Here is a 20,609-nt window from a genome sequence, read left to right on the forward strand (position 1 = left end):
ACTACTACTAATAATAATAATAATAAGGTTGTGACACTGAGCTTTCCTCCATACTACTACTACTAATAATAATATAAGGTTGTGACACTGAGCTTTCCTCCATACTACTACTACTAATAATAATATAAGATTGTGACACTGAGCTTTCCTCCATACTACTACTACTACTACGAAGAATAATAATATAAGGTTGTGACACTGAGCTTTCCTCCACACTACTACTACTACTACGAAGAATAATATAAGGTTGTGATACTGAGCTTTCCTCCATACTACTACTACTAGGTAAATAAAGGTTTTCCCTTGACATTAAGTCCAGTTGTGTCCGACTCTGGGACTTATCTCCAGTTGTAAGCCAAAGAGCCGGCATTGTGCAGCCAAAAAAATAAATATATGCATTGCAATGCATGTGCAAAACCACCTAGATACATATATACACAAATATATATACACACACACACAAAACACATATACACAGATTAGGCCACAGCAACGCGTGGCAGGAGACGTCTAGTAATAATAATAATAATAATAATAATAATAATAATAATAATAATAGTAATAGTAATATGGGAGGTTTCTTCCCTCCCTCCCTCCACGTGGAGACTGGGCGTGACGTCACGTGCTTGCTCCGCCCCCAGAGCTAGGCCAGAGAGGTGCGCATGCGCGGAGCTCCACTTCCGCCCTGGGCCTCATTCCCGCTTCCGGCCGGCGAGGGAGGCGGTTGTGTGGCGCTCCAGGCGGGCCAGGGATGATGTGGGCAGTGGGGGAGCCCGGGGGCCCTTCGCCTCGCTCGCCTTCTCCTCCTCCGGCCTCGCTCTCCCCCTCGTCCTCCTTCCCGGCGGGGCCCGCCTTCCGCCCGCTCAGCGCCGAGGACGAGGAGCAGCTCCCGGCCGAGGTGGAGTCCCTCTGCATGGCCTGCTTCCGGAACGTAAGCCTCGCTCCACGCCGCCGCCTCTCCTCCTCAGCAGGCCTCCGCAGGAGCTTTGTCATCATGTCCCCGACTGGGAAAGTGGCCTTCCCCACTATAATAATAATAATAATAATAATAATAATAATAATAATAATAATAATAATAATGTGTATTAACCTATGAGAATGAGCTTTCCATAATAATAATAATAATAATAATAATAATAATGTGTATTAACCTATGAGAATGAGCTTTCCATAATAATAATAATAATAATAATGATAATGTGTTGGGCTGTGGCAGTGGGCTTTTCAGAATAAAGTAATAATAATAATAATAATAATAATAATAATAACAACAATAATAACAATAATTAATATGTTGGGATGTGGCAGTGTGCTTTCCATAATATAATAATAGTAGTAATAATAATATTAAATGTCTTGCATTGTGATGGTGGGCTTTTCATAATAATAATAATGTATAGGGCTGTGGCAGTGGGCTTTCAATAATAATAATAATAATAATAATAATAATAATAATAATGTGTTGGGTTGTGACATGCCTTCAGTAATAATATCAACAACAATAATAACAATAATAGCCCAGAAAAACCTACAACAACCCAATAATTAATATGTTGGGATGTGGCAGTGTGCTTTCCATAATATAATAATAATAATAATAATAATAATAATAATAAATGTCTTGCACTGTGATGGTGGGCTTTTCATAATAATAATAATGTATAGGGCTGTGGCAGTGGGCTTTCAGTAATAATAATAATAATAATAATAATAATAAATGTCTTGCACTGTGATGGTGGGCTTTTCATAATAATAATAATAATAATAATAATAATGTATTGGGTTATGACATGCTTTCAGTAATAACAACAACAATAATAATAACAATAATTAATATGTTGGGATGTGGCAGTGTGCTTTCCATAATAATAATAATAATAATAATAATAATAAATGTCTTGCACTGTGATGGTGGGCCTTTCATCATAATAATAATAATAATAATAATAATAATAATAATAATAATGTATAGGGCTGTGGCAGTGGGCTTTCCATAATAATAATAATAATAATAATAATAATATAATGTGTTGGGATGTGGCAGTGTGCTTTCTGTAACAACAACATCATGTTGGATGGTGAAGCATGCTTTCAATAATAATAATAATAATAATAATAATAATAATAATAATAGGCTGGATCTACACTGCCATATGGTCCAGTTTCTGAATCCAGATGATCTCCTTTAGCTGGATGTATATGAGTCTACACTGCTGCATCACCCAGTTCAAAGCAGGTAATCTGGATCCAGAAACTGGATTACTGGATATGGCAGTGTAGATGGGGCCTTCGCTTCCAAACTCCTTCCTGCAGGTCATTCCACAGTCTTTTCAGGGCAGTCAATAAAAGGGGGGAGGGGGTTCCTCTGGGTGTTGGTTTAATCCACATAGAGAAAGGGAGGATGACTGTGTCCCTTTCCAGCGTTGTCATTTGCTGCCATTGAAATGGATGCCCCCTTTCCCCCCAAAACTAGGGCGTGACTCGGTTGCTGCTGACCAAGATCCCCTTCTTCAAAGAGATCATCGTCAGCTCCTTCTCCTGCAGCAACTGCAACTGGACCAACGCCGAGATCCAGTCGGCCGGAAAGATCCAGGAGCAAGGCGTCTGCTACACGCTGACTGTGCGGAGCAAGCAGGTGAGTGGCCGCTTTGGCTCTGGCCTCATGTGGGCCACTGCGAAGGCCCTGGAATCTGGCAGGTGACCCATTCTGAGCATCAGATTTCAGCCTGGAAAGATCCCGGCTTTCAGAGGATCATAGTCTCAGATGATATGATCCAATAGTATTGCTAAAGCCCACCACTTTTGGGTCTGATTGGAATCTGGATGGGAAAGGAGAAAGACGGGGGCGATTACAGGCATGGGCCAACTTTGGCCCTCCCTCCAGGTGTTTTGGACTTCAGCTCCCACAACAACAAACAACAACAACAATAACAACATTAGGCTCTGACCGTGAGCTTTCCTCCATAATAATAATAATAATAATGTGCTTTCACAATGTGGTTTCAATAATAATAATAATAATAATAATAGATCTCACCCGGCATTTGGAAACCATAAACATTGATAAAATCACGATCTGTCAACTGCAAAAGGCCACCTGACTTGGATCTGCGCGCATCTTTCGAAAATACATCACACAGTCCTAAACATTTGTGAAGTGTTCGACTTGCAATTTTGTGATACGAAATCCAGCATAGAGATCTCCTTTGCTGTGACATTTGCTGTGTTTTTGTGTCAGTGAAATAATAATAATAGCCCGTGAGAGTGAGGAATTGTGGGAGTTGAAGTCCCTAACACCTGGAGGAAGGGCCAAAGTTGGCCCCCGCCTGGGCTATAACTATCAAATGTATGATTAAGTGTATCATAGCAATGTTTATTTATTTGGGTTGTTGTAGGTTTTTTCGGGCTATATGGCCATGGTCTAGAGGCATTCTCTCCTTTCGCCTACATCTATGGCAAGCATCCTCAGAGGTAGTGAGGTCTGTTGGAACTAGGAAAATGAGTTTATATATCTGTGGAATGACCAGGGTGGGACAAAGGACTCTTGTCTGCTGGAGCTAGGTGTGAATGTTTCAACTGACAAACTTGATTAGCATTTAATGGTCTGGCAGTGCCTGGAGCAAACTTTTGTTGAGAGGTGATTAGATGTCCTTGTTTGTTTCCTCTCTGTTGTTCTGTTGTAGTAATTTAGTGTTGTAAATTTTTTAATCACCTCTCAACAAAAGTTTGCTCTAGGCACTGCCAGGCCATCAAATGCTAATCAAGGGGGTCAGCTGAAACATTCCCACCTAGCTCCAGCAGACAAGAGTCCTTTGTCCCACCCTGGTCATTCCAGAGATATATAAACCCTTTTTCCTAGTTCCAACAGACCTCACTACCTCTCAGGATGCTTGCCATAGATGCAGGCGAAACGTCAGGAGAGAATGCCTTTAGAACATGGCCATATAGCCCGGAAAAACCTACAACAACTCAGTGATTCCGGCCATGAAAGCCTTCGACAATACATTTATGTATTTATTTATTTGCATCACTTTTATCCTGCCCATTTCAATCTGAAGGCTGGGATCTCCTTCCTAGGCCTGATGGGATTTGCAGTGAATAATACCCATCTGCTTGGTTAGGGTGGTCCGTCCGTCCCCCCCCCCCCACCCGTATTGGTTTTCCTTGTCCTTGGCCCCGGTTTCCAGGCCGGTATAACCTTTCCTGTGCATCATTCTCTCCAGGATATGAATAGGGAAGTGGTGAAGACTGACTGTGCCACAGCTAGAGTCCCAGAGCTAGACTTTGAAATCCCTGCTTTTTCTCAGAAGGGAGGTGGGTATCCGTGGTTGTTTTTGGCTTGTCTTGGGGCACGCGGTGGTACCCGTGGGGCGCGGAGCTGCTTGCACAGTGTGGGCCTCTTGTGGAAAGAGGGGCTGGGGCTTTGGGCTGCGGAAGGGGGTTGCGCGGAGGAGGTGGAGGCTTCTTCCAGGAATCCCGTGTCAAATCGCATTTGGGATGTCTAATAATAATAATAATAATAATAATAATAATACTTTATTTATACCCCGTTACCATCTCCCAAGGGATTTGGTGCGGCTTACAGGAGGCCGAGCCCACAATACATCAATACAAGCAATACCAATTACAAAACGAAACAAAATACAAATACTAATACAAAGCAATTAAAATAAATCTCATACACAAAATAGCAAAACATTGGACAGTGGCACAAAACACATTTAAAAACTATGGCTGGGGAAGAGCCTCCTAGAATACTAGAATAATAGAGTTAGGAGACACCCCTAGGGCCACCTAGTCCAACCGCCTTCTGCCATGCAGGTAAAGCACAATCAAAGCACACCTGAGAAGTGGCCACCCAGCCTCAATATTATTATTATTATTGACACAAAAGCACAGTATGTCACAGCAAACGAGATCTCTATGCTGGATTTTGTATCAAAATCACAACCCTTCCCAAGCATCTAGGACTGTGTAATGTATTATTATTATTATTATTATTATTATTATTGACACAAAAGCACAGTATGTCACAAACGAGATCTCTGTGCTGGATATCGTATCACAAAATCACAAGTCGAACCCTTCCCAAGTGTCTAGGACTGTATGATGCATTTTTGAATGATGCGCGCAGATCCAAGTCAGGTGGCCTTTTGCAAGTGACAGATCGTGATTTTGTCAATGTTGATTGTTTCCAAATGCTGGCTGAGATCTTTTGGCATGGCACCCAGTCTGCCCACTACCACTGGGACCACCTGTACTGGTTTATGCCAGAGCTTTTGCAGTTCAGTTTTGAGGTCTTGATAGCGGCTGTGTTTTTTGGGCTATATGGCCATGTTCTAGAGGCATTCTCTCCTGATGTTTCACCTGCATCTATGGCAAGCATCCTCAGAGGTAGTGAGTGTTGGAACTATGAAAAAGGGTTTATATATCTGTGGAATGACCAGGGTGGGACAAAGGACTCTTGCCTGCTGGAGCTAGATGTGAATGTTTCAACTGACCACCTTGATTAGCATTTGATGGCCTGGCAGTTTTTTGTGTGTGACCACTCTCACAACCACCATGTCAGACTACACAGAGAAGCCATTGAAATCCATAAGCATGTGGACAAAGAGGAAACCATGAAAATGAACAAAATCTGGCTACCAGTTTTAAAAAAACTCTAAAATTACAACAGCAAAACAACAGAGGGAAAACAATCTGGGACATCTAATCACCTCTCAACAAAAGGATTCCCCCCAGGCACTTCCAAGCCATCCAATGCTAATCAAGGTGGTCAGTTGAAACATTCACACCTAGCTCCAGCAGACAAGCGTCCTTTGTCCCATCCTGGTCATTCCACAGATATATGAACCCATTTTTCCTAGTTCCAACAGACCTCACTACCTCTGAGGATGCGTGCCATAGATGCAGGTGAAATATCAGGACAGAATGCCTCTAGAACATGGCCAGCTTCAACTAGTCCAACGAATGGCAGCCAGGTTGTTAACAGGAGCGGCGCTCAGGGAGCATACAACCCCCTTGTTGCGCCAGCTCCACTGGCTGCCAGTTTGCTACTGGGCCCAATTCAAAGTACTGGCTTTCGCCTATAAAGCCCTAAACAATTCTGGCCCAACCTACCTGTCCGAACGTATCTCCCCTTACGAACCACTGAGGACTTTAAGATCATCTGGGGAGGCCCTGCTTTCGGTCCCACCTTCGTCACAAGCATGTTTGGCGGGGACGAGAGACAGGGCCTTCTCAGTGGTGGCCCCTTGGCTATGGAACGCCCTCCCCAGGGAGATCAGATCTGCTCCCTCCCTCTTGATGTTTCAGAGGCAAGTTAAAACGTGGCTATTTGAGCAAGTGTTTACAAATACAGAGTAGCTAATATAGGAAATCGAATGACCTGACAATGGAATTGGACAATGCTGGAGAATAATGAGACGCTGATGATGTTGCTTTTATTGTTTTTATGATGTCTTATACTGCTTAATGTTTTTTTTTATCTATATTATGTTTTGTGTATACTGATTTGTTGGAAACCGCCTTGAGTCGCCAATTGGCTGAGAAAGGCGGGATACAAATATAATGAACAAATAAATAAATATAGCCCGAAAAAGCCTACAACAGCCTAGTGATTCCAGCCATGAAAGCTTTCGACAATACATTATTATTATTACTACTACTAATAATAATAAGGATGATAATAATAATAATAATAATAATAATACTATAGATGGCGTCCCTCAAATAGGAGTCCCAGGTGCTGTGGAAGCAGCTTCCCCTTTGGCTTTACCATATGACACTATTCTAATTCACACCCCAGTTTTGGGAAGGTAATTTAGCCAAGAAAGGTGAGCATTAGATTTGAGTAAATAGGGTAACTGTTGTTCAGGCATACACATTTTTCAAACTGATGGGATACAAACACCGGAACAGATGCAAGAACCGCCTGTCGGGTTTTTCAGATATCTAATAGTTGTGGTTGGGATAGAAGGGAGGAAAGGGAATGGGAGGTGCTCATGGTTGAGTCCTTGCAAAGGTTCTGGTAGCTCCTCTTTGTGGGGCATCTAATGCGTGGCATCTAAAGGTGGCAACCCACCTGTGAGAGCCAGCACATGTCCTTGTTTCTGGTTGTTGCGGCCGTTGTGTCATCCAGAGTAGAAGAGCATAACCACCGGGTGGGGTCATGGGGTCGTAATGCCTCTGGCTTGTTGTTGTTGTTGTTGTTGTTGTTGTTATTATTATTATTATTCCTCTTCCCAGTTCTGACCACTCTTGAAGGGCTTGTCGACAGAGCCATCGCAGGGCTGGAGCAGGACCAGCCGAGGCGCCGGGTAAGTGGATTATCGGGCAAGTGGATTATCGGGCATCTGGAGGTCCTTCTTACATTAGAAAGAAACAACCTTTGGGATGCTGTGAGTTTTTCAGGCTGTCTGGCCATGTTCTGGAAGCATTCTCTCCTGACGTTTCACCTGCATCTATGGCAGGCATCCTCACAGGTTGTTAGGTCTGTTGGAAACTAGGAAAAAGGGTTTTTTAAAAATGTGTCGCATCATTATTGTATTGTTTGCTTTGTTATGAGTTATTTATTGTTGTTTGTTGTTGTTATGTTTTTATGATATATTTGGGCTCAGCCTCTTGTAAGCCGCACCGAGTCCTGCGGGAGATGGTAGCAGGGTATAAATAAAGGATTATTATTATTATTATTATTATTATTATTATTATTATTTACCTGTGGAATATGCAGGGTGGGAGAAAGAACTTTTGTCTGTTGAGTGTTGCAATTGGCCACCTTGATTGGCATTGAATATCCTTGCAGCTTCAAAGCCTAGCTGTCGCTTCAAAGCCTAGCTCTCAGCAATATGTCCTCTAAATGCACTTTATATTGATTTAAGGTTGCTTGTACGCGCCCGCCTCTCCTACCTTGTTCATGCCCAGCATTATTTCTTATTTTTTAAGTTTTAAATTACATTTGGCCCAGCCATAGGTTTTTAAATGTGCTATTGTCAATATTTTTTTTGTTTATTTTGTTTATGAGATTTATTTTAACTGTTTTGTATTGTTGTTGTTATTGCTTGTCTTGATGTATTGTGGGCTCGACCTCATATAAGCGGCACCGAGTCCCTTGGGGAGATGGTAGCGGGGTATAAATAAAGTATTATTATTATTATTGCTGCCTGAGGGAATCCTTTGTTGGAAAGCTGGCCCAAAATAGTTGAATTGTTTGAACAATATTGTTAACCTCTCTGGAAGCTCAGAAAATTGCTTGCTCTTATTTTGGGACTAGTGGGCTGACAATATAGACCAGTGATGGGCAACCTTTTGGGCTTGGTGTGTCAAAATTTGCCAAAAACCTTGGGTGGGGGGAGTCAACTTCAAGAAAAAAACAACATAATTTTGCAATATTTATAGTTTAAATAAGAAAAATGTATATTCCATGCTGAATTATGGAGTGAACAATGCTCAAACGTGCAGATGTTAAATTTGTAGAGCCTTTTACACATTTAAGGATGGAATTAGATTGGCTCTTACAATTTATTTATTATTTATTTATTTATTTGCTGCATTTGTTGACCGCCGTTCTCAGCCCTTGGGGCGACTCACGGCGGTGTACAACATAGGTGTACTTCTCTGTATGCGGCCGCATGTGGCCACGTGTCATCGAAAATAGTCGTGCGTGTCAGTGCTGACACGCATGTCATAGGTTCACCATAATGGATACAGACTATATAAATTAAATGTAATGTCCGTTTGTGGGATTAACATAACTCAAAAACCACTGGACGAATTGACACCAAATTTGGACACAAGGCACCTAACAACCCAATGTATGTCCTTCACTCAAAAAAATTGATTTTGTCTTTGGGAGTTGTAGTTGCTGGGATTTATAGTTCACCTGCAATCAAAGAGCATTCTGAACCCCACCAACGATGGAATCGAACCAAACTTGGCACACAGTTCTCCCATAAACCAACAGAAAATACTGGAAGGGTTTGGTGGGCATTGACCTTGGTTTTGGAGTTGTAGTTCACCTACATCCAGAGATCACTGTGGATTCAAACAATGATGGATCTGGACCAAACTCTACACGAATACTCAATAGGCCTAAATGTGAACACTGGTGGAGTTTGGGGAAAATGGAATTTTGACATTTGGGAGTAGTAGTTGCTGGGATTTGTAGTTCACCTACAATTACGGGGCATTCTGAACCCCACCAACGATGGAATCGAACCAAACTTGGCACACAGTTCTCCCATTACCGACAGAAAATTCTGGAAGGGTTTGGTGGGCAGTGTCCTTTGGTTTTGGAGTTGTAATTCACCTACATCCAGAGAGCACTGTGGACTCAAAGAATGATGGATCTGGACCAAACTCCACATGAATACTCTATATGCCCAAATGTGAACACTGGTGGAGTTTGGGGAAAATAGAATCTTGACATTTGGGAGTTGTAGTTGCTGGGATTTGTAGTTCACCTACAATCCCAGAGCTTTCTGAACCCCACTAACGATGGAATTGGGCCAAACCTGCCACACAGAACCCCCATGTGGGCCACAGCAACGCGTGTCAGAGGATGGCTAGTATAACATAAAATCCATAACTACATAAAAGTTACTTATTGCAAACCACAGGTAGCAGATATGTAGTAATAAGGAAACCAAAGCAACATGTTCCTAATTGCACTTTACTAATGATCTAGGATTGTCTGCTCGCTCCATCTCTCTCCAAATACCTATCCTAGTTATATGTCTCCTTGTCATGCCCAGTGTTTTAAAATTTTGAATTATGACAATTGGTCCGCCATAGGTTTTAATGTGTCGTGGTGTTATTGTTACTGTTTATTGCTTTGTTTATGAGTTTATTTATTGTCTGTATTGTTGTTAGTTGCTTTTTTATTGATGTATTTGGGCTCGGCCTCTTGTAAGCCGCACCGAGTCCCTCAGGAGATGGTAGCGGGGTGTAAATAAAGGATTATTATTATTATTATTATTGTAATGGCTTTTCATGTTAAAACTTATACATGGCCAGCAGAACAGTTGGCAGATCCCAGCTGCAGGGAGAGATTTATTTATTTATTTATTAGGGCTGGGCGGTTTCATTTCGTTAATTCGTAATTCGTTAATAATTCGTTAATTTTATTGATTACGAAGCGATAATGAACCATTCTGGAGCAATTTTTTTAAAAAACGAATTTTTAAAGACGTTTTGTAAATGCTTCATATTTCGTTATTGTATTCGTTTCGTTATTGTTCCGAGGTCGTTTCGTTATTATTTCCGCATGTCTGGGCCAGTTTTATGGTTTAATTAGTGAAAAAAAATTATAATATCACACCAACAGTCAACAACAGAGGGAGAGGGAAGCTTCAGAAGTTTTTGGAGGTTTTTTAGCGTATTTCGCAGTCGCGTCCGCCATTAACGAATCGATTCGTTATTGTTTCGGAAATCGATTCGTTATTTTTTTACCATTTACGAAATTTCGTAAATATCGAACTTTTTAAAAGGAAAATTTTGTAATTATTTTAAATATCGAAACGCAAAAACCCCCCAAAAACGAATCGATTTTAGAAACAAATTTTTCCGTTGTTACCCAGGCCTATTATTTATTTATTTATTTTGGTTACTTCTACCCCGCCCTTCTCACCCCCGAGGGGGGACTCAGGGCGGCTTACAGACGAAGGCACAATTCGATGCCTGTGTCAATTATACAAACATACATAAAACAATTTAACTAAATTAACAGATTAAAAGCATCAATACATAATGTAATAGTAAACAATCTCATGCTCAGTGTTCAGAGTTCCGTACATCCATTCCGTTCCATCAATTCCTGCTCATCATCGGGTCTTTCCTTTAGCTGCCAGAATGTCCAAAAGCTTGGTCCCATATCCAGGTCTTCAGTTTTTTTTCTGAATGACAGAAGGGAGGTCGCTGATCTAATCTCCCCGGGGAGTGAGTTCCACAGGCGAGGGGCCACCACCGAGAAGGCCCTGCTCCTCGTCCCTGCCAGTAGAGGTGGGGTCGAGAGCAGGGCTTCCCCAGAAGATCTTAAACTCCGAGATGGGACATAGAGGGAGATCCGTTCGGACAAATACACTGGGTCGGAACCGTATAGGGTTTTGTAGGTCAAAACCAGCACTTTGAATTGTGCTCGGAATTGGATCGGCATGCCATGGCCTGGCCTGCAGGCGCTGATCTTGGTCTCGGCTGCAGTTTGCAAAGCCCCTTCTGCTCTTGCTTCTTGTTGTTGACAGGAGACAGATGCATCCCTGGCTGAAAAGATCGATGAGTTCATCTCCAAGCTGAAGCGCTTGAAGGAAGTGGAGTCCCCCTTCACTTTCGTAAGTCCCTCCTGGGCAGGGCTGCCTGTGCAAGCGCTCCCTGCAAAAGCAAGGCGGGCGATGCGTGTCCTTTCTCTCCCCATGCGTGCCCTTTCTCTCTGCTAGATCCTGGACGACCCCTCGGGCAACAGCTTTGTGGAGAACCCTCGAGCCCCGCTGCGAGACGAAGCCCTGGTGGTCACCCGCTACTGGAGGACGGCTCAGCAGGCGGCCATGCTGGGCCTCAAGGTGACTGGGAAGGGCGGGCTGGGCTTGCGGGACTGGAGGGGGCCCATTTGGAGGGCCACTCAAAGGACACAAGGCCCGGAGGCCACAAATAATTCCCCCGAGGAGCGTCTTGGTCTGTTTAGCCTGCAGAAGAAAAGGTTGAGAGGAGACATCAGAAGGTGCCATCTCAGGAAGAGGGAGCAGGCTTGCTTTCTCTGCCCTGGAAACTAGGCCTCAACGGAGCCATGGATTCAAATGACTGGAAAGAGAGGAGATTCCCTTGAACAGTAGAAAGGACTTTTTAGAGCTGTTCAGCAGTGGAACTCTCTGCTTCGAAGTCTGGAGGAAGCTCCTTCTTTGGGGGTTTTGAAACAGAGGCTGGGTGGCCATCTGTCAGGGGAAATAATAATAATAATAATAATAATAATAATAATAATAATAATCGTTACTTATACCCCTGAGGAGTGTCTTGAACTGTTTAGCCTGCAGAAGAAAAGGTTGAGAGGAGACACGAGTGGAGCCATGCATTAATATATGAGGTGTCATCGGGAAGAGGGAGCAGGCATGCTTTCTCTGCCCTGGAAACTAGGCCTCAACGGAGCCATGGATTCAAACGACAGGAAAGAGAGGAGATTCCCTTGAACAGTAGAAACAACTTTTTAGAGCTGTTCAGCAGTGGAACTCTCTGCCTCAAAGTCTGGAGGAAGCTCCTTCTTTGGGGGTTTTGAAACAGAGGCTGGGTGGCCATCTGTCAGGGGATATAATAATAATAATCATCATCATCATCATCATCATCATCGTTATTTATACCCCTGAGGAGCGTCTTGGTCTCTTTGGCCTGCAGAGGAGACACGAGAGGAGCACCGGGATTGTGGCGCAGCTGGCTGAGTGTCAACTGCATTAAGATCACTTCTGACCAAAAGGTCATGAGTTCAAAGCCAGCCTGGGTTGGAGTGAGCTTCTGACCAATTGTGTAGCTTGCTGTTGACCTTTGCAACCCGAAAGACAGTTGCATCTGTTAAGTAGGAAAATTAGGTACCACCTATGTGTGGGGAGGGTAATTTAACTAATTTACAAGGCCAAAGCATGCGGGGAATGCGGAAGTACTTCATCGGTGTCGCAGATGGACGATGAAAACGATCCAGAAAAGTTAAATAGCCTCTGACTGTCTGTCTATATGTGTTGTGTGTCTTTGGCATTGAATGTTTGCCGTGTATATATACATTGTAATCTGCCCTGAGTCCCCTGCAGGGTGAGGAGAAGGGCGGAATAGAAATACTGTCAATAAATATATAAATAAGTGTCATCTCAGGAAGAGGGAGTAGGCTTGCTTTCTCCGCCCTGGAAACTAGGCCTCAACAGAGCCATGGGTCCAAATGACAGGAAAGAGAGGAGATTCCATTGAACAGTAGGAAGAACCTTTTAGAGCTGTTCAGCAGTGGAACTCTCTGCCTCTGAGTCTGGAGGAAGCTCCTTCTTTGGGGGTTTTGAAACAGAGGCTGGGTGGTCATCTGTCAGGGGAGATTTGATTGCGCTTTTCTTGCATGAAGGCAGAAGGGGGTTGGGCTAGATGGCCTTTCATAGAATCCTAGAATCCTAGAGTTGGAAGAGACCTCCGGGGCCATCATCCAGTCCAACCCCATTCTGCCAAGAAGCAGGAATATTGCATTCAAAGCACCCCTGACAGATGGCCATCCAGCCTCTGTTTAAAAGCCTCCAAAGAAGGAGCCTCCACCACACTCTGGAGCAGAGAGTTCCACTGCTGAACGGCTCCCACAGTCAGGAAGTTCTTCCTCTTGTTCAGGTGGAATCTCCTCTCTTGTAGTTTGAAGCCATGGCTCCATTGCATCCTAGTCTCCAGGGAAGGAGAAAGGAAGCTTGCTCCCTCCTCCTCCCTTTGGCTTCCTCTCACATATTTATACATGGCTATCATATCTTCTCTCAGCCTTCTTCAGGCTAAACATGCCCAGCTCCTTAAGCCGCTCCTCATAGGGCTTGTTCTCCAGACCCTAGTCTCCAGGGAAGCAGAAAACAAGCTTGCTCCCTCCCCCCCCCCCCCCCCCTGTGGCTTCCTCTCACATATTTATCCATGGCCCTCATCATGTCTCCTCTCAGCCTTCTCTTCTTCAGGCTAAACATGCCCAGTTCCTTAAGCCGCTTCTCATACGGCTTGTTCTCCAGACCCTTGATCATTTGAGTTGCCTGGAAAGAGAGGAGATTCCACTGAACAGTAGGAAGAACTGTTTAGAGCTGTTCAGCAGTGGAACTCTCAGCCTCTGAGTCTGGAGGAAGCTCCTTCTTTGGAGGTTTTGAAACAGAGGCTGGATGGTCATCTGTCAGGGGATATTTTATTGTGCTTTTCTTGCATGAAAGCAGAAAGGGGTTGGGCTAGATGGCCTTTAGAGATCCCAACTCTGTGATTCTTAGTGGGGGCTTCCCAGAAGTACTGCTTGATATCGAACTACAGGCAGTTCCAAAGTTACAAACATCCGTGTTCACCCTTCCTTATGCCATCTCTCTCTCTCTCTCTTTTCTCAGGCCGAGGAGCCTCAGGAGAACTCAACCGAAACAGCGGATGATCTGAGAAATGAGGTGGGTGCGCTTCCTGGGTCTTTCCAATGCTCCCGGGGTGGGTTTGCAGTGCTTTCAGAGGGATGCCGCCACACCCTCTCCTTTTCCAGGTCCTGCAATTCAACACCAACTGCCCCGAATGCAATGCGCCTGCCACAACGAACATGAAGCTGGTGCGTATCCTTTGAGCTGAGGAAAGAAGGATCGAAAGAAGGAAGAAGAGGTAGACATTGTAAATCATTCTGTCAGGAAAGCTCTTGTGTTGAGAATCCGGAGTAAACATAAATCCAGGTTATGTCCCAAAAGCCCCTTATGGATTTCGGTCCAATAAGCTTTTTATACAATTGGGGGAAATGATAATGAAGGATGGCAGATATATCGAGATATATTCCAATGGGGAAAAGGCCAGTCTGAATCCCAAACAAGGGAAGAGCTGAGGGCAGAGGGTTGGAACATATATATATACACACACGCACACACACCACTTGTCCTCGTTTCCAACAGACCTCACAACCTCTAAGGATGCCTGCCAGATATGTGGGCAAAATGTCAGGAGAGAATGCTTCTGGAACATGGCCAGGCAGCCCAGAAAACTCAGAGCAAACCTGTCATTCTGGCCATGAAAGCCTTCGACAACACAACAACAATAGTAATAATATATATATATATATACACACATATACATACATACATACACACACACACACCTGTGGAATAATGTCCAGGGTGGGAGAAGGAACTCTTTTCTGCTTGAGGCATGTGTGAATGTTGCAATAGGCCATCTTAATTAGCATTGAATGGCCTTGCAGCTTCAAAGCCTGGCTGGTTGCTGCCTGGGGGAATTCTTTGGTTGGGAGGTGTTAGCTGGCCCTGATTGATTCTTGTCCGGAACTCCCTTGTTCTCTGAGTGTGAAGAGAAGAAGATGAGAGAGTGGAGGATGTGGTCATCACTGTTGATTATTGAAAGTATTTCCCTGGTTTGGGGAACCCCAAAGTTCAATCATCTGTGCCTGAATCCCCCAAAGTCCTGGAGGAGTGGGCCGAGACCTGAGGTTGTATCAGTAGTAGCACAAAGCGGACAACAAGCACCAAACAACAACCTCCTACAAGACAACTTTCCAAATGCGTGGATTTCTGACTGCACGGGGAGGTTGTGCTTCTTTTGAAAACAACGTTGGGCTCGTCTTTGCGTCCATTAAGATGGGAAGCGTGAGCTTGTTTGCCAGGGTGCATTTTTCCTTGACGCCTCCGCCCCAGAGATCCCCCACTTCAAGGAAGTCATTATCATGGCCACCAACTGCGACGCCTGCGGGCACCGGACGAACGAGGTAAGGCTGGGGAGGCTGCAAAGGGGGCCGCTCCTTTGGGCCTGCCTCCGTTCGTGGCCCTGCTTAACGGCCTTCCTGCCTGTCCTCAGGTTAAATCCGGAGGGGCCATCGAGCCCTTGGGCAGCAAGATCACCCTTCGCCTGACCGACGTCTCCGATCTGACCAGGGACGTTCTCAAGGTACAGCAGAAAGGAGCTGGCGGTTCAGGGTTGTGTGCTGGAAGCTCCTTCCTGGGAGGCTTTGAAACAGAGGCTGGATGGCCATCTGTTGGGGGGGGGGGGGGGTTGAATGTGCTTTTCCTGCATGGCAGAAGAGGGTTGGACTAGATGACCCATGGGTCTCTTCCAGCTCTGATGCTCTGACTCGGTCGCATCTCTTCCCTCCTCAGTCGGAAACCTGCAGAGTGGAGATCCCAGAGCTGGAGTTCGAGTTAGGGATGGGCGCCCTGGGGGGCAAGTTCACAACCCTGGAAGGGCTGCTGAAGGACATCCAGGCCCTGGTGAGCGCCCCCCCTCCCTCCCCTTGCCTGATACAACTTGCTTTGTCCAAGGAGAACGCGGACAAAGCCCTTTAGAATACGTACCAAATTTGAAAAAGGTTCCATTCCTGGTTTGAAAGTGTTATTTCCGGTTTAATAGTGCGGTCCTGAGTTTGAAAGCAGTTGTGATACTCCAGTAGCTTTGTTGTTGTTGTGGAATTGGTTGAGACTCAATGATGAGAGATTTAGTGGAAAACTAGAGCAAAATGTGCTCCTGCAAAAGTCCAGTAAAGGTTTCCCATGTTTTTGTGATAGAAACAATTAGGAAATGATATTTATAGCCCAGGAACAATAAACGTGTTAACACGGGGCCCTTCTCCACTGCCCCTATATTCTGCATCCCTGGATCTGACCCCAGATTATTGTTGGGCGATTGGGTTTATTCACAAGTGACCCTCCTCATAAATGTACAGCAGAGCAACTCATTTGCAGCAGCGTGATCCAGCACTAATGATAAAAATGACCAAAACACACAGACCAATGCTATTTATTCCATGGGAGTCTTTATTTACAAAAACAAGGTTTTCATGACCCAAATAAAGTTCAGCCTTCACACTGGAGCTTCACACACGACGCCTTCTCATACCGCAACCCACTTCTCACACTGAGGCCTACTAACACTGAGGCCTTACTCACATTGAGGCCTTTCTCCCACTGAGGGCTCTCTCAGGCTGAAGCCTCTCTCACACTGAGGCCTACCTCATATTGAGGCCTTCTCACACTGAGGGCTCTCTCAGGCTGAAGCCTCTCTCACACCGAGGCCTTTCTCCCACTGAGGGCTCTCTCAGGCTGAAGCCTCTCTCACACTGAGGCGTACCTCACACTGAGGCCTTTCTCCCACTGAGGGCCCTCTCAGGCTGAAGCCTCTCTCACACTGAGGCCTTTCTCCCACTGAGGGCTCTCTCATGCTGAAGCCTCTCACTGAGGCCTTTCTCCCACTGAGGGCTCTCTCAGACTGAAGCCTCTCTCACACTGAGGCCTACCTCATACTGAGGCCTTTCTCCCACTGAGGGCTCTCTCAGGCTGAAGTCTCGTACTGAGGCCTTCTCACACTGAGGGCTCTCTCAGGCTGAAGCCTCTCTCACACTGAGGCCTACCTCATACTGAGGCCTTTCTCCCACTGAGGGCTCTCTCAGGCTGAAGCCTCTCTCACACTGAGGCCTACCTCATACTGAGGCCTTTCTCCCACTGAGGGCTCTCAGGCTGAAGTCTCTCACATTGAGGCCTTTCTCCCACTGAGGGCTCTCTCAGGCTGAAGCCTCTCTCACACTGAGGCGAACTAACACTGAGGCCTACTAAGCTACAGGCAACACCTACTTATCTAGAACTACAGCTTTTGCTGAGTCATTGCATCCATTTAACCCTTTCAGTGCTTGACTCACATTTTTGTAATTAAAAATACCTAGTTAATTTCTAACATTTCTGACAATTATACGGCAGTGGAGACTCATATAATCCAGTTCAAAGCTTGATAACTGGGATCAGATCCTGGAATATAGGGATATAGTGTTGTGAGTCAGCATTCTGACACCATACCTACTACTAGTAGTAGGAGAAGAAGAAGGAGTGATGCAGAAACAGAGGACACGACATATAGATAGATCCAGCCATAGTGTAATCTGGGTATTAAACTGATTTATAGTTTTAACAGTGTTTATCTACACTTATATGTTATTGATTTAGATATGTGATGTTTTTATATATATGTGAGGCATTGAATGCGAAATCAATGCCTCATGCGAAATCGAGGCGTGATCATGGAAAGGAACAGGAGTGCAAGTATTTGGGACTGGGGCAGAATTTCTTACAGACCATACACACACCTGAAACCCGTACCCCGCACAAAATAAGACCATGGGAATGGGGTGCCAAAAAGGGCCCGCGTGACCAGCAACCACGCTGTGCCTTCTCTGTCCCGCAGGTGGAGAGGAACCCCTTCACCCTGGGAGACAGCTCTAACCCGGACAGGACGGAGAAACTCCATGCATTTGGGAGGAAGCTGCAGCAGGTCAGCACTTCCCTTTTTGCCCGCTGCCGCTGGTATTTATTTATTTATTTATTTATTATTTATTAATGCGCTTGTATACCGCTAATATCTCAGCCTAAATCGGCAACTCATTGCGGTTTACAACACTTAAAAAACAACAATATTCAGTTTAAAAGCATAAAACACATATACAATACAAATTATTGGGCCACCAATAACCATCCAATGCATCTCGTAACTGGAGTCGCAATCCAAATTCATCGTCCATGATTACCAGTCCTTTAGTCATCATAATTCGTTGCAACGGATTAACCGAATGCTTGTTTAAACATCCATGTCTTCAGTCTCTTCCGAAACACCATCAGCGAGGAGGCTGATCTTACCTCTATGGGGAGGGTGTTCCAAAGCCGAGGGGCCACCACAGAAAAGGCCCTGTCTCTCGTTCCCGCCAGCCGCACTTGTGAAGCCGGCGGGATAGAGAGCAGGGACTCCCCAGAAGATCTTAGGGTCCTGGTGGGCTGATAGGTACCTTCTGATGGCGCTGTTACCTGACTGGGAGTCCCTTTGGGGTGATCTTCCTCCTGAATGAACATGGGCTGGTTCCCCAGCCGGGAGGGAAAGAGCGCAAAGTCTTCTCCATTCTTGGATAGGTTTGCCTTTGTCTCCCTCGCAGATCCTGGACGGGCAGCTGAAGGTCCACTTGGTCCTGGACGACCCCGCAGGGAACAGCTACCTCCAGGTAATGAGGTGGCACCAGGGGCAGAAACAAGGGCCAGGCGGTCATCGCCAGAAGTCCTTCTGAACCGTTACGTCCTTTGGCGAGGGCGTTGCGCTGATGAAGGGAGGCACGGCAGAGCAAATAGCAGGAGGTGCAAGGCTTTGTGTAAGCCGCTTTGAGTCTCCTTTGCAGAGAGGAAACACCGGTTATAAATAAATAACAACAACAACAAAACCTTATTTATATACTGCTCTTATCTCCCTGAGGGGACTCGGAGCAGTTTCCAAGTAACATAATCAATACATACAAAGTAAACAACATAAACATAAAATTAACAAGACAATATAAGCATTAAAAATCACAATAGCACATATATACTTAAAATAATGATGATGATGATGATAATGATGATGATGAAATATTGACATTCAGTGAAGGGCCGTTGCTCCTGTTTGTTCTGTGGAAGAGAAAGAAAGCCTTTCTTTGCTCTGGGCATCCAGAGATCGGCGAGTTTTGTGACTCTGAGACCCCTTCTACACACATTTAAAATTTACAGATATGCAAACATTACAGCCAAATTAAACATAATAATATATGCATTTGAGAAGCAGTTCAAGGGAAGGGAGGGCGCAAACATGGGTTATAAATCAATATTGGTAATAATAATAATAGTAATAATAATAATAATCTATATAAATAAAAATGTAATGTTCGTTTGTGGGATTAACAGAACTCAAAAACCACTGGGCGAATTGACACCAAATTTGGACACAAGACACCTATCAGGCCAACGAGTGACCATCACTCATAAAAACACCAAAAAACACAGCAGATGAGACTTAAAAATCCAAAAAATAAAAAAATACATTACAACACATGCGCAAAACCACATATATATATGCAAACAGACATATACACAAATATATACACACACAACACATATACACAGACTGGGCCGCAGCAACGCATGGCAGGGGACAGCTAGTAGTAGTAGTAGTAGTAGTAGTAATAATAATAATAATAATAATAATCTATATAAATAAAAATGTAATGTTCATTTGTGGGTTTAACATAACTCAAAACCACTGGACGAATTGACATCAAATTGGGACACAAGATACCTACTTACCCAAGGAGTGACCATCACTCAAAAAACACTGAAAAACAATAGAAGGAACTTAAAAAGCAAAATAATAATAATAAAAAATACATTACAATGCATGCGCAAAACCACACACATACACACACACACACACACACATATATATACACAAACACACATATATGCACATATACACAAATAGGTACACACATATACACTCACACACAACACATACACAAACTGGGCTACAGCAACGTGTGGCAGGTGACGGCTGATGATGATGATGATGATGATAATGTAGTATTGACATTCAGTGAAGGGTCGTTGCTCCTGTTTGTTCTGTGGAAGAGAAAGAAAGCCTTTCTTTGCTCTGGGCATCCAGAGATCAGTGAGTTTTGTGAGTCCGGGGCCCCTTCTACACATGTTTAAAATCTACAGAGATGCAAACATTACGGCAGAATTAAACATAACAGTATTTGCGTTTGAGAAGCAGTTCAAGGGAAGGGAGGGAGGTGTCCTTGCATCATTGCATCGTTGCCTGGGAGTTCTGGTTCTCGTTCCTAAGGCGGGCCCCCTTTTCTGCCTGCAGAACGTTTATGCTCCAGAGGAAGACCCCGAGATGGCCGTGGAGCGCTACGAGCGGAGCTTTGAGCAGAACGAGGAGTTGGGCCTGAACGACATGAAGACGGAGGGCTACGCGGAAAAGGCCCCTCCCCAGCGGTAGCAGCACCCGCTTCACGGCCCGCGGAGGGACTCCTCCTCGGAGGTGGACATTTGCCCCCTGCAAGCCTGCCCATGCATTAAAGCTCAGTGAGGGCTCGGTTGGAGACTCGA

The 20,609-nt window shown here is 44.6% G+C and overlaps 1 protein-coding gene across 2 annotated transcripts; it reads left to right on the forward strand.

Moving 5' to 3' along the window:
- The first annotated feature begins 682 nt into the window (after window positions 1–682).
- Window positions 683–20,609, forward strand: ZPR1 (ZPR1 zinc finger). 2 transcript variants are annotated; one of them, XM_067470848.1, is made up of 14 exons: window positions 683–931; window positions 2,474–2,635; window positions 4,224–4,314; window positions 7,249–7,319; window positions 11,238–11,324; window positions 11,430–11,552; window positions 14,070–14,123; window positions 14,213–14,279; window positions 15,360–15,430; window positions 15,520–15,609; window positions 15,819–15,929; window positions 17,890–17,976; window positions 18,629–18,694; window positions 20,365–20,609. In XM_067470848.1, the coding sequence occupies exons 1-14, from the start codon at window positions 752–754 to the stop codon at window positions 20,497–20,499; spliced, it is 1,395 nt and encodes a 464-aa protein (XP_067326949.1). In that variant the 5' UTR covers window positions 683–751; the 3' UTR covers window positions 20,500–20,609. The 2 variants fall into 2 exon arrangements, with proteins under 2 accessions (XP_067326949.1, XP_067326950.1); XM_067470849.1 differs by lacking the exon at window positions 4,224–4,314 and having other exon boundaries at window positions 687–931.

The sequence above is a fragment of the Anolis sagrei genome, chromosome 7 (assembly GCF_037176765.1).
Source record: "Anolis sagrei isolate rAnoSag1 chromosome 7, rAnoSag1.mat, whole genome shotgun sequence".
Lineage (NCBI taxonomy): Eukaryota > Metazoa > Chordata > Lepidosauria > Squamata > Dactyloidae > Anolis > Anolis sagrei.